Raw genomic sequence first — 16,344 nt, forward strand, 5'->3', positions numbered from 1 at the left:
CATTAATATATAAATTACAAACTTTAAAAATTAAACACTAAACTCAATACACTGTTATAATTTGTGTACATTCATCATAAGCATATCATATGATGTTATTGTTACACGCATTTATTTTTTAGGCTTATTTGTTGAAATATCCTATGTTGCTTCCAAATTGTCTCAGTTTGCCCCCTAACGTTTTAAATAACTCAATCTCCCCCCGTAAACTTCCATTCCATGATCAAAGTTGCCCCATTTCAATAGTTTTAAGATGAAAATCGTTAATTCCGCTGACATGACATGAGTAGTTTTAAAATAAATATTTTTTTCCTTGGAGAAATTATTTTAAATGTTTGAAAATAAATTAAATTTTAAAAAAAAAAAAAAAAAACTTAAAAAACCAACAACCCCTCCCAACCCCCAGCAACCACCTTCCCCTCCCCATTCCATTTCTTCGTAAAAGAAGAAGAAAATGAAAAATTGAAAAGAGAAGACAATGCTGCAAAGGGAGCAGAAGACAAGATCTTTTTTAGATCCATCCTTGCTCATCTCAATCTCCCACCACTCCATAACCACTGCCGCCACTCCAAATTCCAGCCTACCAACGAAGCTGCTCCACCAACCCACTGTCCCCACAAACCCAGTTGGAAAAGCCAAAATCTTTTTCATATCCACTTTCTTCATATCAATGTTCATTTTTATATTTGTTAGATTGGTTGAATGGATCTCATAAGGAAGCTGTGTCTGGGTTGTGGTTTCGATGAAGGGTGGGACAACTAGATATCGCATGGCAGGGGTAAATGTTGGTGGTTGTGGGCGGCTACTGGTTGGGGTGTACAGTGGGGTGGTGGTGAGATAGAACCAAAGAAGATGATGCAGAACTTTGGAATGGGTAAACCTTGGCCACAGAATGGAAGTTCAAGGGGGAGATTGAGTCATTTAAAACTTCAGCGGGAAAACATAGATGATTTGGAAACTACATGGGGTATTTCAACAAATAAGCCTATTTTTTATAGTGACTATAAAGAGCTGGTGATTAAGCTAAATTGCTCAGACTTGTCTTCTATTCTCTTTATTTTCTAGCTCCTCTCCATTTCTCTTGCCTGTAAAGTAATGCTTTGGTTCTACATCACATCCATCACAAAGCGATTGATGGATAAGAAAAAGAGTGCATCCTTTTAATTTGTCACAGAAGGCATACGATTGCTACAAGAAGAAAAACCGGTAACCAAATCAATAATTTGATTCGTCCATGTGAGAGAGAGCCTTAGCTTTTTATGGTAGAAATGTTTGTGTACATGTAAGCTGTTAATGAATACATCATATGGAGCCATTTGTGAATGAAAAATTCAACAAAAAGACAATGGCAGATGGTTTCACTCCTTAATAATCCAAGTGCAAGAACTTTCTTAATTGGCAATGACAGCATTTTGAAGTAATAATTCCAAGTCTTTCAGTCTGCAAGGATTGTATGAACCGTATGTAAGCACACCGAACAGTTTAACGAAAAGAATTTACACGCTCGTGAAGAACACACATACCTTATATTGCTTAAGTCAGGATAGATTGCTATTGCATCTTTAAAATCCTAATTGAAAATAGAAAATAGAAAAGGCTCAATCATCACATAATGCAGTTATCTGGTTGTCATTTGCCAGCTATTGTAGATCATCTCAATGAAATCCTTCATCTAAGAAAGCTACAGGGTAAGAGGCCTCACCTGGTCAGCTGTTGAAGATGTGTAGGTAATCACACATGACATCCCAGCTTTTGTTGCTGCCTACAGAGACAAATTTTCATTCTCATAACAAGTAAACCATGTTTAGTTAATTGGATTTATTGGGTAATGACAAAATAGATGAATTGGATTTATTGTCTGAAGTTTTCTTTGCATCAGTAATTCTTACTATTGTTTAATCATAAGCCAATTTGATTCATGAAATATTATTCCATGGCCTCCAACGTTCCAATCTTCCTCTTCAAATACAACGCTTAGAGGAACTGATTATTACAGAAAAAGAAAACGAAAAACAAAGATTTACCTGTAGCCCAATAACACTGTCCTCCACAACCAAACAATCTTTCTCTGGGATACCGAGTTTCTGTAAAGCATAACAAGTAACGGTTTTGATGGTAAAACTGCATTCACATTTTCAGGTTCAGATTTAAGACGTTAGATTACTGACCTTGGAAGCTGTAAGATAAATTGAAGGATCAGGCTTCTTTTGCTTTACATCATCACCTGTAAACAAAATTCACAGAAATATGAATTAAAACGTGTAATTTTTCTTTTAAAAAAAACAAAACCAGTTCAATCTGATTCGATCAACTATTCTTAATAATACTAAAACAAATGAAAAGGACCAGAACAATAACAATAAGAAATGGAGGGAAAGACTTGACTGGCAGTTAAATTTATATATAAACAGAATGGGATTTATAGAAGCTCTTGGGCATCGATGCACCATAAATTATCATACAATGGAGGGAGTGAAAATTAATCCATGTCACTGATGCGTAATTGAAATGCTCCTATGCACATAGCAGAAGCAGATACAATGTGTCTCATGCAAGATTCAACCAAAACAAATTATATAAGGATGTTCCAATTCAAAGTACTCAACATACCAGCAAGGAAGCAATCAAGACCTTGAAAGCGCTCCTACAATAAGGTAAAAATAAATTGATGAGCGCACGTTGAAGAAACAAAGAAGTAAACATGAATTCTAACTGTAATAACAATGTCAGAGATAAAAGCTTACAATTCCTATAAGGTTTTCAAGACATAATATTACTGAACTTTTAGTTGCTGCAGAGCAAACAGCAAGCTTTTTCCCCTACAACAATAGAGAGAGAATCACTCTTACAAGCATAAAAATTGCGCTCCAATGCAACAGAACAGATACTAAACAAAGTGGAAGAGAAACAAATCATAAAGAAATCCATACATAAGATGTAAAGAGATGCCCATAAAACTAAGCTGTTGATCAAGGAAATACATATAAATTAGGTGGACTTAAAGTACCGTGAAAAGAAATTGAATTTTCAAGGGTAATATTAGCTTACAGCAGCCTTAGCCTCGTCCATTAATCTTAAAACTCCTGGTCTCGGTTCCACCTAGTACAAAAGAATACAGAACAATCTATTCAACATAACTGACAGTGATAAGAAAATACAGAAAACAACAATGCAGCAAGTATAAATGTCTCCTTACAGTTCCGGATTTGATAATTTCTTTGTACCTTTCAGTTTTCCAATCCTACAAGACCATAAAAGGATCAACATACTGCGAAAAAAGTATGTCCAAAATTTCAGATTGCAAAAAATTGATGAAGAAAGGATATCTCTCAAGCACTGCAACCTCTGTGCAGTGACAGTGTGATTTTCTAAGATAAGCTGAAAACTTTCTACTTAGTTTAAAACGAAATAGTATGCCAAGATTTTAGCAACTAAAAATGGGGTAAAAATACGTTGACACTCAATTTGCAAAATGACATACTTTTCTTTCATTTTCTCAGAAGCCAAACAACCGGAAGAAGCAAATTAAAAACCTGAAGAGTATCGATGATCTTGGCCCGGCCCTCATCATCTTCCGGAGGCTTCTCGAAGATCGTGGATGACGGCCACCCATGCTCCTTAAAGTACCTAAAATAATCCAAAAACCCCAATTTAATTAAAGGAAAAAAAAAACCCAAATTTTAAATCTTTTTAGAACATCTAGAAGAGAAAAAAAGAGGAGAGAGAAAGGGACCATCGCATTTTGGGTTTTCCACCGCCGATTTGGTTCTGGAGCTGATCGTAGAAGTGGAGGTCCCAATTGAGGGGCTGAGAGGCAGAGGAAGAGCAACGAACATTGAAGTGCGCGAAGGCCTCGTTGTAAGCTTGGCGGTGCAAGTGCTCAGACTCGAGGATTACCCCGTCGCAGTCGAAAATCAGAGCTTGGAGAGAAGAAGAAGACGAAGCAGAGACTGAGACTGAGAGTCGTCTTCGTGAGGAGGAGGTCGAAAGATGTCTGGGGCTTCTGAAACGGAAAATGGTTGTGTGGGAGAGTAGAAAAGAAGAAGAGGAGGAGGAAGGAGAGAGAGGTATCGTGCATGCCATGGCTGGCTGGCTTGGGTTCTGGTTTGGTTTGGGTTGGGTTCCTGTGGCTTTGGGCTGTCGTCGTATTTTAGCGGGTGAAGCACGACCGTTATGAACCCTTCAAATTTTACTTTGCTTTTTTTCGCCTTTCAAAACTATTCGGAGTAAATAAGAAACAAGTTTTATCGCAAGTGGTTCCAGAAGTTTTTAAAAATTGTTGGCTTATTATCACAAAACATTTCTAAGGTTTACGAAATTATCAGATTGCATTCTTAATTTTTTTTTTTTTTTGTCATTCGTGGTCCTCAATGTTAGTATGCATGATCACAAATGGTCTCTGCCGTTAGGTTCCGTCAAAAACTCTGTTAGTTTGCTGACGTGGCATATATGTATATCACAAAACATCCTTGAGGTTCACACACCTATTACAAATGGTCCTTATGAATTTTTTTTAAAATTTAAAATTAATAAAGTTTTTGTTTTCTTTTTAAAATTTTATGAATTATAATCATTTTAAAATATATATTAAATTTTAAATACATGTGACACTATATTATTGTAGATGTTGGCTTCATATATATGCCACATCAACAGACTAATGAAGTTTTTAAAAAATAATTTAAAATTCATAAAATTTAAAAATGAAAAAAATTAAAGGTTTAGGGTTCATAAATGGTCCTCAAGATTAAAGTCCTTCTATAAATGATTTTTTTATTTATAATAATTTTAAAAAGAAAACCAAAATTTTATGAATTTTAAATTAAAAAATAAAAAAAATTTCATAGGGACCATTTGTGATAAGTTTGTAAACTTCATGGATGTTTTGTGATATATATGTATGCCACGTCAGCAAACTAACAGAGTTTTTGATAGAATCTAACGGCAGGGACCATTTGTGATTGCACATACTAACCTTGAGGACCATAAGTGACACAAAAAAACATTAAGGATGCAATCTGATAGTTTCGTAAACCTTAGGGACGTTTTGTGATAATAAGCCAAAATTGTCATTCTAGTCTTCAAATTCGCAAATTAATGAATATGGCCTTTCTTTTTTCGCATCCTGACAAAACTTTCATTAAAATTGGTTATGAATCAATTTTCTTTTGCAGTGACCTCTTTCTGGGATGTGGGCTTCTTATGTGCCCGATACCATTTGATCACATAAATGTGTCGACAACAGTGTTTTTATTTGTTTATGTAATGTATGTCTGTTTTTTATTCCATCTTAAAGCAAAACTTAATGAGCGGAAAGATTCAACCATGAACATGATTCGTTAAGCTAACAAGTGGAAAAACCCAAGCCTGAACACAATCTGTTAAAATGATGGATAATAACATGACACACAATCAAACCGAACTGGCCATTGAGAGAGCTTTAGAGAGAGAGGCTTCTCCTTCTCTCTAGAACTTTTTTTCTTCGCACCACCCTCTTCTGAGCAGTTGGTGGCTGTGCCGCCGCCCTTCGAGGTAGCACCTCTGCCACCTCTGGTGTGACTTTTCTTTCTCTCTTTTTTCTGTTTGTTTTGGTTTGCCCTACCTCTTTTGATTTTCCAAATGTAGGCCTAGATCTCCTCCACATCTCCTCCACCACTACTATTCAACCATTACACCTCTCTTACCTTATTTTTCTCTCATACACTCACCCCTCATCAGTCCATTTCTCTCCCCCTTCCACGAAAACTCAAACCCTAAAATCCTCCTCTTTCCCTAGTATTTTCTTGGTTGTCTACTGGTTTGATGCTGTTGTTTCTCCCCTACAACCCATCCTCATATCTAAGATCTTGATATGGAGGTGTGGACTCTGTAGTTTAATGGTCAATTTTAACCTGGATTGCTTGAACATGATGCATGTTGATGGCTTGTTTCCCCAATCCCACGCTTTACAGATCCCCTTTGTTGGTTTCCTTGAACCTTCTTCTTCTTCTGGTGGCAGATCAGGTGGCGGCGGCGAATGCTTGTTGTTTCTAAGGTTTGATTCTAGAGTTTGTGTTTTGGGCCTAAATTATTTGTATTTTGGATTGGGCTTTAATTTTGTTTGGTTGAGCCATTGTTTTTTATTTTCTGACTTTTGTATTAGGCTTTTATGTAACTCTCTATGGTAATAAAATGTTCATTCCCTTGACCCAAAAAAAATAACACGACGCAGAGGTTTAGGATCTCAACTATTATAAAGAGTGAAGGAAAGTTGTGGTTTTTCAATATGGGACTAACTTTTCCTACTCAAATTTCAACACAAATTATAGAAGTAAGAGCTTAATGAATAAAATAAAACAATTTTTTTCACGAGTTTATTTGTTATCAACTTGAACACTCAATTTTTTGTGTGTGTTCATGTCATGTTACCAAATCCTATACAATGTTGCAGCTCTAGAGTGTTATTGAGCTTGTTATTCTAGCTAAATTTGGCACAAAGGGTATTTATGAATCTAGTTTGTAACCTATGAACATTTTTTTGTTTGGTTTTGAGAAACTGGTACTTGAATAAAACCAGGGTGCAAACAAAGCACCAAATATAAACAAGCAGGAGTCCAATGACAGGGGACTACATGCAAATGAAACATCAAAAGTGAACATAGCTTGTGGATACAGATTGGAAAGAAAGAGACGCTACTTCAAAAAGCCTTAAGTCGTCACAAACCTACCAGCATCAGTCTAACCATTTTGTGGCGGTAGGCATGGTAGGTCATTCTTGTTTAGAATGTCTGTCAGAGAGGATGGGGGTCGGTTAACCCAGACAAAAGTGAGTATCCTCGAGGAAGATAGCTTGGCCAAGTGATCAGCTGCCAAGTTGGCGGTTCTGGGAATCCAGGACCAATAACATTGATGAAAATTACTAAAGAACTATTGAATGGTTTTGAGAAGAGGGTATAATTGCCACCTCCCTCTTGCAATGCTTCCATGAACACTAGAAATCGCCTCACGTGAGTCGAATTCGATTATCACATTATTCAATCCCTCGTGAAGAGCAAACTTGCAGCCTTCCAATATTGACGAAGTCTCAGCATCAATTGAGGAGGATGCATTGGTTAGGCCTGAGAAACTTGCCAGAAAAGACCCATCGGTTCTTCGAATTATGACCCCCACACTACCCACATCCATACCTTGCTTCCAAGAGGCATTCACATTAACTTTCACAAAATCATTACATGGAGGCATCTTTGAGAAGGCGATGTATGGATGACATTCTTGTGGAGCCAAAAAAGAAAAGAAAAGAAAACATTAGGACCTGTTTGGTATTCAACTTTTTAAACTCAAAAACAGAATTTGAGTCCAAAACAAAGAAAACCTATTTGGCAGTCCTATTTTTAAAAACTCAAACTCAAGAACAACTAAAAAACACTCCAATCATTAAAAACAAAAAATATTTGTTTTTCAGTTTTTTTCTAACAACTCACAAGTTCTCAAAATTTTAAACTTTGAAAACAGTTTTCAAGTTGCATACTAAACAAGTTTTTGAATCTTAAAAATATATTTAAGAACTCCTTTTCTTAAAAGAAAAATCAAAATTTTTGAATTCCCTATTTGAATAAGATATCAAACACCCCCTTAATTTCCCACATTATTGGATACTCTTTACGCAGGCCAGTCAGTTGACCCTTGTCAATTGACCTACAATCTGTTTGGCATTGCTTGAAAACCTGACTTGGACAAGGCCTTTTAGCCTATTGTCTCCAATTCTAGAATTTAGGGAACAAACAAACCACAAGGTTGGCATCAAAACTTCTGCATAGCTAGCTCTAGCTAGGGTACGGTTGCGTTGTGCAGATGCAGGAGAAAGTTGCTAGGGCGCAGAAAAAAATTAAATAAAAAAAATAAAAATTTATTATAATCACCAAAATAACCTTCAACTGTCACACATCAGATCTTGAATGCTGAGGCATTTTGGTCAGTTTGATGGAGATTGTTACAGTAACCAAAAGATACGAGAGTGGACCAGTGGAGCAGAGAGTGATGTATCGTATATATGGTGATGGGCCATGTACCCCCAAGAGATAAGGAAAATCCAAAAATAATATTTTAAATAAATTTCATAAAAGCTGTTCACAGGTCTTGCAATTATTTTGTGGTTCATAATTTCAGCTCGGTGGCATTTATTTTTCTTTTATTTTGTGATTATTTTGATGAAATTTGTCATTTTGAATTCCTTTTACTTATAAATTAATTTAATTTTTTACTATTATTTATATATATAAAAATATCTAGGTGACATTTGTAATAATGCCAAATTAATTATTTTTCCATAGTCAAATATAAGGACCAATACAGAATAATTGAATTTAGAAAAGAAATAAAATAAAGAAGACAGGAAAAGCTCATCGCAGAAATGAAAGCACGCCAAAAGCAAGATCAGGATTCAGAAGTTTGTTACAAATTTATGTACATTGTATAATATAATATATCTAAGTGTAGAGATTTAACGGTGACAACAAGCTTGTTTGTGGATAAGAACGTGTATATGGGATAACATTGTTTTGCTATTCTCAAATATTTATGTTTCGTCGTGTGAAAAAATTATCACACACGTTCAAATAAAATTTATTGAAAATAACAAAACAGTGTTATTTCCGTGATATACAAGTTTTTCTCCTATTTGTTTATAAAGAATTAATGCCCTCTCCCCTGAAACAAAATTACAAAATCCCAAATCACAACTGAAAAATCACAAATCAATTGTAGTTTACAAATCTAAACGAAACCCAGCTCCATTTTGACATGAAATTTCCCCATGGAACTTGAACTAGCTCAAGGGTTGAAGAAGTGATCACCACAGTGGCATTTCCAACCCAGAGGCTTGTAATTGGAGTACTTGTTGTTGGTACCCGGATGAGATGGGTCGAAGAACATCATTGGGAAGGATCGGGTCATGTCCGGTTCGACCCGATCGTGGCTGGGTATTGTAGGCACCTGGACCGCCATGCATGGATGGCACTGGTTGCACTTGTTGTGGCAGCTGGGCGGCGTGGATCCCAGCCTGGTTTTCTCCTCAAATAAAAGGTCCTGCAGAATGAGCACAACAAGAACATCATAATTTGCAATTTAATCAAGCAAATTAGAAAATATATTTTGTAGTAAATTGAAGATTAGTTGAACTTGAAGGGTTAAATAATTTGTTCTTACCCGGAGAGAATGAGTGCTAAAACAAGAGGCTGGAGAGAGAAGAAGAAAATGCAGAAGCATAATGGCTCTGGTGGCTTTGAAGAGAAGATTAAGTGGATTATTCATGGTGGTGAAAATGCACATCCTGTCACCATGAAGTCATCCACCAAATTCAAACAGAAGCCTTCAAAATGAAAATTAAAAAAAAAAAACAGTAAAGACCCAAGAAGCAAGAGAGAGAGAGAGAGAGAGAGAGAGAGAGGTTTAGGGTTAAATCTGTGTAGGGGTTGGATAAAAGGAAGGGAGGAACAGGAGGTGAATAAATGGTGGTGTGGTCTGTGAGAGAGAGAGAGAGAGAGAGAGATGCAGAAGGGGAGCAGAAGAGTGAAAGGAACAATACGAAAAAGGAAAACAAGTTTACTGTTGTACAAGTCTAAAGTCTGCCTTATCTGCAGCAAATTTACTGTTGTAAAAACCAAGGAATCAAAGAGGAGGCAGTAGAGTTATTAATTACTGGTTACATTGAACATCCAATGAATCTGGTTCGCTCCTCATTCAAGCAGTCAATGAGGTTTGACTGCAGTTGCCATTGTAATAGTAATCCTATGGTGAGGGGCTGATATGATTTTGTCCAGGTAATGTTATTCAACAAAACCTATGACTTTAATAACTTATTATAGGGTTCCTCCCTTTTAGATTGAATGAAATTTTTTTAAGGAAAATACTTGCATCTCTTTTTGGAAGTAATAGCTTTTACTTTTCTGCCAATTACAGGTTTATATATATATGTGTAAAGATTTTATTTTAAGTGTTTTTAAAGAATTATTTTTGCATATATGTCAAATTGTGATTTACAAGAAGTAAGAATACCTCCTTTCAAAAAAGAAAAGGAAGAAAGCAGTGTTTTTTTTTTTTTTTTGGTGAGTCTGTAGCACATATTCTCTATAGTATCCACCCCTTTACATTTAATTTGTCTTTATGATGCAACCTTGTTGACTAGTCAACTAAATAGAAAACAAAAACTAGACCAATCTTGTTTTTTTTTTTATCTTTTAGGCAAGTACACACTAATAAAAGAATAAGATTAAAAGAGTTGGTAATACAAACAAAAGACACATGGAAATGTAAGTAGGGCTACACTACACATTTTGAATCATTATAAGATTAGCGGTTTAAATGAATCGGATCTGTCTATCTTTTTGTCTTTCTCTCTTTATCTCATTAAATCGAACCTACAAACTGTTAACCATAAGATTATAAGATTAACGGTTTAATTAAATCGAACCAGTTCAAACACGAAATACTTAACCATTTGAGTTACAAACCTTTTATGAACTAGGTTGCCTTCTAACTTTTGGCTTTGGTGTTTTTGTCTTTTGGCGTTTCTCGGACTATGCTGCTGTTACCGCAGTGCAATCATGGCTTTTTCCATGTTGGTCTATACCTCCACATGTCGTTGTGGAGGAAACTTCCTCTGGCGGCAGGGTCTCTTTACTGTTTTACTGTTTTACTGGTTTTTGGTTGTGCCTCTTTTCTCTTTGTCAGAATTTTGTCAGGGCTTAAATTGTAGTTTGATTGAGTTGCTGTCCTTGTTTGGGCCTGTGGTCATTGCAATTTTTACATGAAAAGGCCCATTAATTGTAGAGGGTCGAACTGGGGAACATCGTCGAGTTTTATTCAACCCTAGCTTAGTATTAGGCCTCTCTACTGCAATTTTCTTTTGTTAATCTCATTTAATGAATTATTAAAAAAAAAAATACAAATGATAGTCTAAATTATAAGGGCAAGTAGTCTATAGTTTTTTTGTTAGGGCTATATATATATATATATATATATATATTTTTTTTTTTTTGAATCTGAGACCATTGCTTACAAGTCAAATTTAATGTTTGACAAATAAAAGTTAACAAATTTACCAAGAAAACTGTAACCGGAAAAAAAATTTATTCTCCAAGAAAATATATTCTAATCTCTGACAGATGATCTTCAAAATTGAAATAAACAGAGATTTCGTGAAGCATTGTGCATGAAAAGCAAGACGTTTCTGTGGCTTTTAGCTGGTGAAGAATTGAATGATCCAGTGGCTCTGCCATGCCAGGGTCTTCCTCTCTGTTTTTTTTTTCACCATCCCCCTATTTACTTTTCCTGATTTAGTTGCCGTGATTCTAAGTTACGGATCACAAATAGTCAAGCTCGCTGCCAGCTGCCAGCTGCAGATCATTGACAGTGATTCAGTGAAGTTGCAGACAGACGAGAGAGAGAGAGAGAGAGAGAGAGAGACCCAACGTAACGCCTTTTTCATATTGAGGGAAAGAAAAGGGTTTGAAAATGTCTGGCATGCAGTTTTGGTTTTTGAGGTTAACCTTTAAAGCTGATCATCATCAAAAAGAGTAAATATGGTTTCTTCTTACTTTCTTACTCAGTTTTCTTATCAGTAGTATTCAGTTCTATACTATATTTTCAGAGCATAATCTTCTGCAACCCTCAAAACTCTCTCTCTCTCTGAATTGTTTCTTCTTCTTTTTATTTATTTATAATGTTTTTGGAAAAGAAATGTCATGTTAAGAACTAAGTACATACTAATAAGAAATTCTTTTTTAAAGAATCTAAGTATTGCTTTATATGACGCTAACGTGAATTTCTTTGACTTCAATGGTAGAACACTTACTTTCACACTCGCATCAAGAATAATCAAGAATTTGATTATTGCCTTCCTTCTCCTATGATTTGAAAGAAAAAGGTGTAACAATATTTCATTACAAATTTTATATGTACATACATAGTTAATGTCTAATTGATTACAAATTCATAACAATAGCAATAGCATGTGTGGTTAACAAAATTAAAGTTAGAGATTGTTCAAGTACTTACTATTCTTGAGCCAATTAAAAAAAAAGTACCATTCTTGAGTGTCATGGAGTAGATGGCTACTTCTTGTGAGATCTGTGAATTTGATCGTGCAGTGATATATATATATATACACTCATCTATTAACGGTGGTGATGAGATGGATGACTGCCTTCTCAATTTGAAATCATACAGTAAGCGGGACTCCCCAAACCTTTCTCCAGATTTCTGAGTAATTGGTTAGATTTGTTTGAGAAGAAAGGTATAAGGAACCACTCGATATAAATATGGAAGTCTGAGACTCTCTGAGTCTGAAAGCTGCATGCATGTAAATGTCAGTTGGCATGCATGTTCCTTGGCAGGGGCGTTCAAATGTGGTACCATCTATCTACCGTCGTATTGTTCCCAGCTTTGTAACATGTATGAGAGACCTGCAGGCATAAGAAATGACTTTGGCAAGAGATGAACACAGAACCGTCACCCAAATGATCCACCACCATGCTCGCAATGTTTTACCTAAGTCGGAACGATATATTAAATTCTCGTGTGTTGTTGGCCTTTGAATCTGTTCGGCCATGTGTTAATTATCTCAGAATAAAATAATCAAGCGGGCCGATCAGGCTAGGTAAAAAAAAAAAAACGTCCTTCTTGGTGTGGATGTGCACAGCGTATCAAGACCACCACGACCGAGTGAGTGGTGAATGCATTGATATCTTGACTTCTTTCAAGCGACAGTGGCCGAGATAGGAATAGATTCTAGGCTGTAAGGTTTTAGGCCTCGACTACAAGACCTTTGGAATGAGCGTCTGGTGAAATAGTCTCACCGAGCTCGGTAACTTAGTGGTGGCAATGGACTCGGTAGCTCAGTGGTGTCAAACAACTTAAAAATACGATATCTTTTGGAATTTGGATGAATTGAATGTTGCTCTCATAACTTTATAAACGACAAACAAAGAAAACCTTGTTGATATAAGAAATGAATGATTGAAATAATGAATTCCCAAGAACTCAGAACCCTTCCTGAGTCACTTTTAACAAAAGTTACATTAATTTCTAGGGAAAAACATTAAAAACTATGAACTATGTTTATACCCGGAATAAACGACCTATGACCTCCGAACACGTGGACATGATCGTTATTAATCATGGATGACTTTCGACATGGTGCCTACCGATCGTTTCCTTTTTAATCATTACTCTACCGGACACGTGTCATGCTCACAATCCGCTTCTACAGTCCCACATCGGAAATATGAGTATAGTGCACGCCTCCCAAGGCCTATATAAGAAGACCCCTATCCTCAAAAGGAAAGGGATGAAACCAACGGTACGCTACCGCTTGATCTGTCAGCTAACATTACTAAAACCGTACTTACTAAAGCATCGGAGAGCCTTCGGCCGGTACCACACCGGTATCCCAAGGTCTTACCGAACGTGTCCTTTTACAGGTACTTACCCTTCTGAAATTAGACACCTGCCGAAGGCATAATATCACTAAGTTGGTGAAACACGTGCCGAACCACTTTTTCGCATCAACAAACTACATGACAAAAGATAAAAGGGTGCAATTGAGCAGTCATTGAGCTTGATTTGTTTGATCGGTGTTGGACTCTTATTTCTTCAATTTTGCTTCCATTTATAGACTTTGTATTCCTCTGGCTGAGACAACAGTCCTGGATGTGCTCTGACACGCGTCCAATTAGCTTTGTGGCTTCCTCCATATGCTTTCACCTGTGATTGGTCAAAATGAGCGGTGGAAAATGTGATCCTCGATCGGCCTCTAAATCTTGCTCTCTCGATGAGGCAAGTAAGCCTTTTACCCTTGTTGTTTGCTCCCTCGACGGGGCAAATAATTCTTTGGTCCGTTCGTGCGGTCAAGCTCTTCCCTTTGAAATGCAAGCATTAAGTAAGCAAGCTTCCCTTTACTATGCTCCCTCAGTGGGTCAAATCCTCTCTTGACTTGAAGAGTTCGAGCTCTGCAATTTTCCTAAGCCCCTAGTGTGATCCTTGAAGTAGTTTTTAGGCTCAAATTGCTCTTCTCTCTCCAATTGCCGCCATCTTTAAAGGGCACCCATTCTTTTAGGCCCATGTACAAAAAAACTAGATTTAAACAGAGTTATAATATAAGTGGAAAACGAGTTTATACTTTAAACTATAGTATTAATATAAGTTTCTCTTTACTTTGAAGTGACCAAACATGACTTTTATGTCAAAAATTCTATACAAAAGAAGGATCATGTGAAATAAAGGGATAGTGGTGTAGTGTTAGCCAAAAATCTTTTAATAAGAGTACATCTTACCTACATCCAGGTGTATATACCATTGTGTCTACAAGGCTCATATGAGTACTGCAACACAATAGTGTAGACACTTGGTAACACGGCATGAGCATGATATGAAGGCCAAATTGCAGTAATCGGCCTTGTAGTTTTGAAATTTCACTTTCATCCATGTAGTTTTATTTTTTGCGTTTCATTTTGTTACCACTACTAGTCCAATCTTACAAATGAGGCGATGGCTTTCAAGTTGAACATAATTTAGACTTTCCATGTCAAACACATGATGCCCAAGTTTAGCTTTGAGTTCGAAAAACTATATTTTAGCATACAAAATTATAGAGGTACTCATTAGTGGATTTACAGAGGCGCAAGGAGGTATAGCTACACCTTCTATGGCTAGAAAATTCATTATAGATGAAAAAAATATACCCTCTGCAGCTTCGCTAGTGCGCCCACCATGTGCTTGATGTATTGCCTCAAAGAGGCTTTATGTTTGTTCTGCAGCACTGTGCAGCAAGTTGCGCCTATTTGTTTTTAAAATTTCCTTGCCAAAACGAGCGTTTTGGACCAGGCAGAAAAAAGAAAGAAAAAGGAAACGTGCACAGTGAAGAAACTAAACTAGGCTTCTTGGTTTTAGTTTGACCTTTGTTGAAAGACTTTTGTTTAATTGCACCAGTGGGGGTACTCCATAATTTTTATTTTACTTTTTATACAAGCGATATTCTACTTTAATTTAATCTAAACTACGGAGAGAGAGATTCGAACTTGGATGCAAAATGGAGAGTACATTCTCTCTGGTCAACTTGGCTATATCCATATCTGGAGGATACTCACAACTAGTAACATTAACTTTCAAATAATAAAATATTTTTAAGGATTGATAAATATAGTCAGAGAAATCAAATTTCAAAAGTTTCTATTTCAACATATGAGGCAGTCAAGAAATCTATGGTTTTTTTTTTCCCCTTTCTCTAAAACTCTTGAAATCTTTTTAAATAACTTGTTTATATTCATGGGTTTTACTTACAAATGGCGAAAGCAACATTCATGATAACTTTAAATTTAATTTTAAAACCTTGAATCAAACAATTCTCAAATTTTTAATATCAAACCCTAAGAAATTCTAGAAGTTCAACACTACATCATATGAGCATGAAAATCAAAATCATAAATCGATTTAGAATTCCAAAATAATATATTTTTTTTTAAACGCCAAAGCTAAGGTTAAGCAAAAACAAATAAATCAAGCTTAAGGTTTTCAAATGAGAAGATGTGCATAAAACTAGGGGAAAAGATCAATTTTGGTCCCTGGAAAGGAAATTTTTTTCTTGTAGTTTGTCGGATTTTCCACTTCAGTCCATATAGTTTCAATTCTAGCAATTTCAACCTCGTAGTTTGAAATCCCTACAATTCAAGGACACGACCAAATTTCCGTCCAATTTTGTGACAGAATAAGTAAGTGTTGATGTGTTGGGGCATTTTGGACGAAATTTGAAGAAATTTGACATAATTTGGGATGTGTCCTTGAATTGCGAAGATATCAAATTATAAGGGTTAAATTGCCAAAATTAAAATGACAGAGATCAAAGTGGAAAAATTGACAAATTACAGAAAACAAAACTGACTTTTTGCCTAAAACTAGATGGAAAAAAAATTACCTTAGTTGACGGATTGGACTAAGTGCAAACGGAACAAAATTACAAGGACAAACAATTCAAAAAGTAGAGAGACCATTTGTCCAATTTGACCTACTATGAATGGTGAAAATTGACAAAGTTACAAGGACAAGTGTCATGAAGAGAGAGGGTGGTAGTTTAAGTCCTAAGAGCATGCCATGTGAGGAGACCTTGGGGCTGGGTGTACCAACTATGTTAGGTAAAACAATGTCAGCTTATAATGGTTTTCTTGGCCAAGAGGAAACTACTCCGAGATCACTTTATTGCATATGAATTTTAAAAAAAAAAAAACATACAAACGATATTGAAGAGAGGGAAAATCGAACAAAAAATCTCGAATACACAAGTAAATATTACGAACAACTTAAATTACAATCTCC

At 36.0% G+C, this 16,344-nt stretch overlaps 2 protein-coding genes across 2 annotated transcripts; both read right to left on the bottom strand.

Annotated features, from left to right (window-relative positions):
* Positions 1-1,139: 1,139 nt before the first annotated feature.
* On the bottom strand, positions 1,140-4,192 carry LOC117631543 (haloacid dehalogenase-like hydrolase domain-containing protein At4g39970). The gene is made up of 11 exons (XM_034364771.1): positions 3,734-4,192; positions 3,534-3,627; positions 3,197-3,241; positions 3,049-3,099; positions 2,745-2,819; positions 2,611-2,644; positions 2,169-2,224; positions 2,025-2,084; positions 1,703-1,762; positions 1,524-1,570; positions 1,140-1,440 (listed from the first exon to the last, which is right to left on the bottom strand). Exons 1-11 carry the CDS (start codon positions 4,081-4,083, stop codon positions 1,392-1,394), a joined length of 921 nt encoding a protein of 306 aa, XP_034220662.1. The 5' UTR covers positions 4,084-4,192; the 3' UTR covers positions 1,140-1,391.
* A 4,391-nt stretch (positions 4,193-8,583) lies between these two features.
* Positions 8,584-9,560, bottom strand: LOC117632000 (EPIDERMAL PATTERNING FACTOR-like protein 1). Its single transcript, XM_034365359.1, has 2 exons — positions 9,184-9,560; positions 8,584-9,063 (listed from the first exon to the last, which is right to left on the bottom strand). Exons 1-2 carry the CDS (start codon positions 9,304-9,306, stop codon positions 8,809-8,811), a joined length of 378 nt encoding a protein of 125 aa, XP_034221250.1. The 5' UTR covers positions 9,307-9,560; the 3' UTR covers positions 8,584-8,808.
* Positions 9,561-16,344: the final 6,784 nt, after the last annotated feature.

The sequence above is a fragment of the Prunus dulcis genome, chromosome 6 (assembly GCF_902201215.1).
Source record: "Prunus dulcis chromosome 6, ALMONDv2, whole genome shotgun sequence".
In the NCBI taxonomy this organism is placed as follows: Eukaryota; Viridiplantae; Streptophyta; class Magnoliopsida; order Rosales; family Rosaceae; genus Prunus; species Prunus dulcis.

Excerpts from the sequence above, each read along its gene's own strand:
- LOC117632000 (XM_034365359.1), bottom strand. The coding sequence starts at position 9,306 with ATGTGCATTTTCACCACCATGAATAATCCACTTAATCTTCTCTTCAAA. Across the intron at positions 9,064-9,183 it reads TTAGCACTCATTCTCTCCGG|GACCTTTTATTTGAGGAGAA; the intron begins GTAAGAACAAAT and ends CTCATTCTGCAG.
- LOC117631543 (XM_034364771.1), bottom strand. The coding sequence starts at position 4,083 with ATGGCATGCACGATACCTCTCTCTCCTTCCTCCTCCTCTTCTTCTTTT. Across the intron at positions 3,242-3,533 it reads AGATCATCGATACTCTTCAG|GATTGGAAAACTGAAAGGTA; the intron begins GTTTTTAATTTG and ends ATGGTCTTGTAG. Across the intron at positions 2,225-2,610 it reads TCTTGATTGCTTCCTTGCTG|GTGATGATGTAAAGCAAAAG; the intron begins GTATGTTGAGTA and ends TTTTGTTTACAG.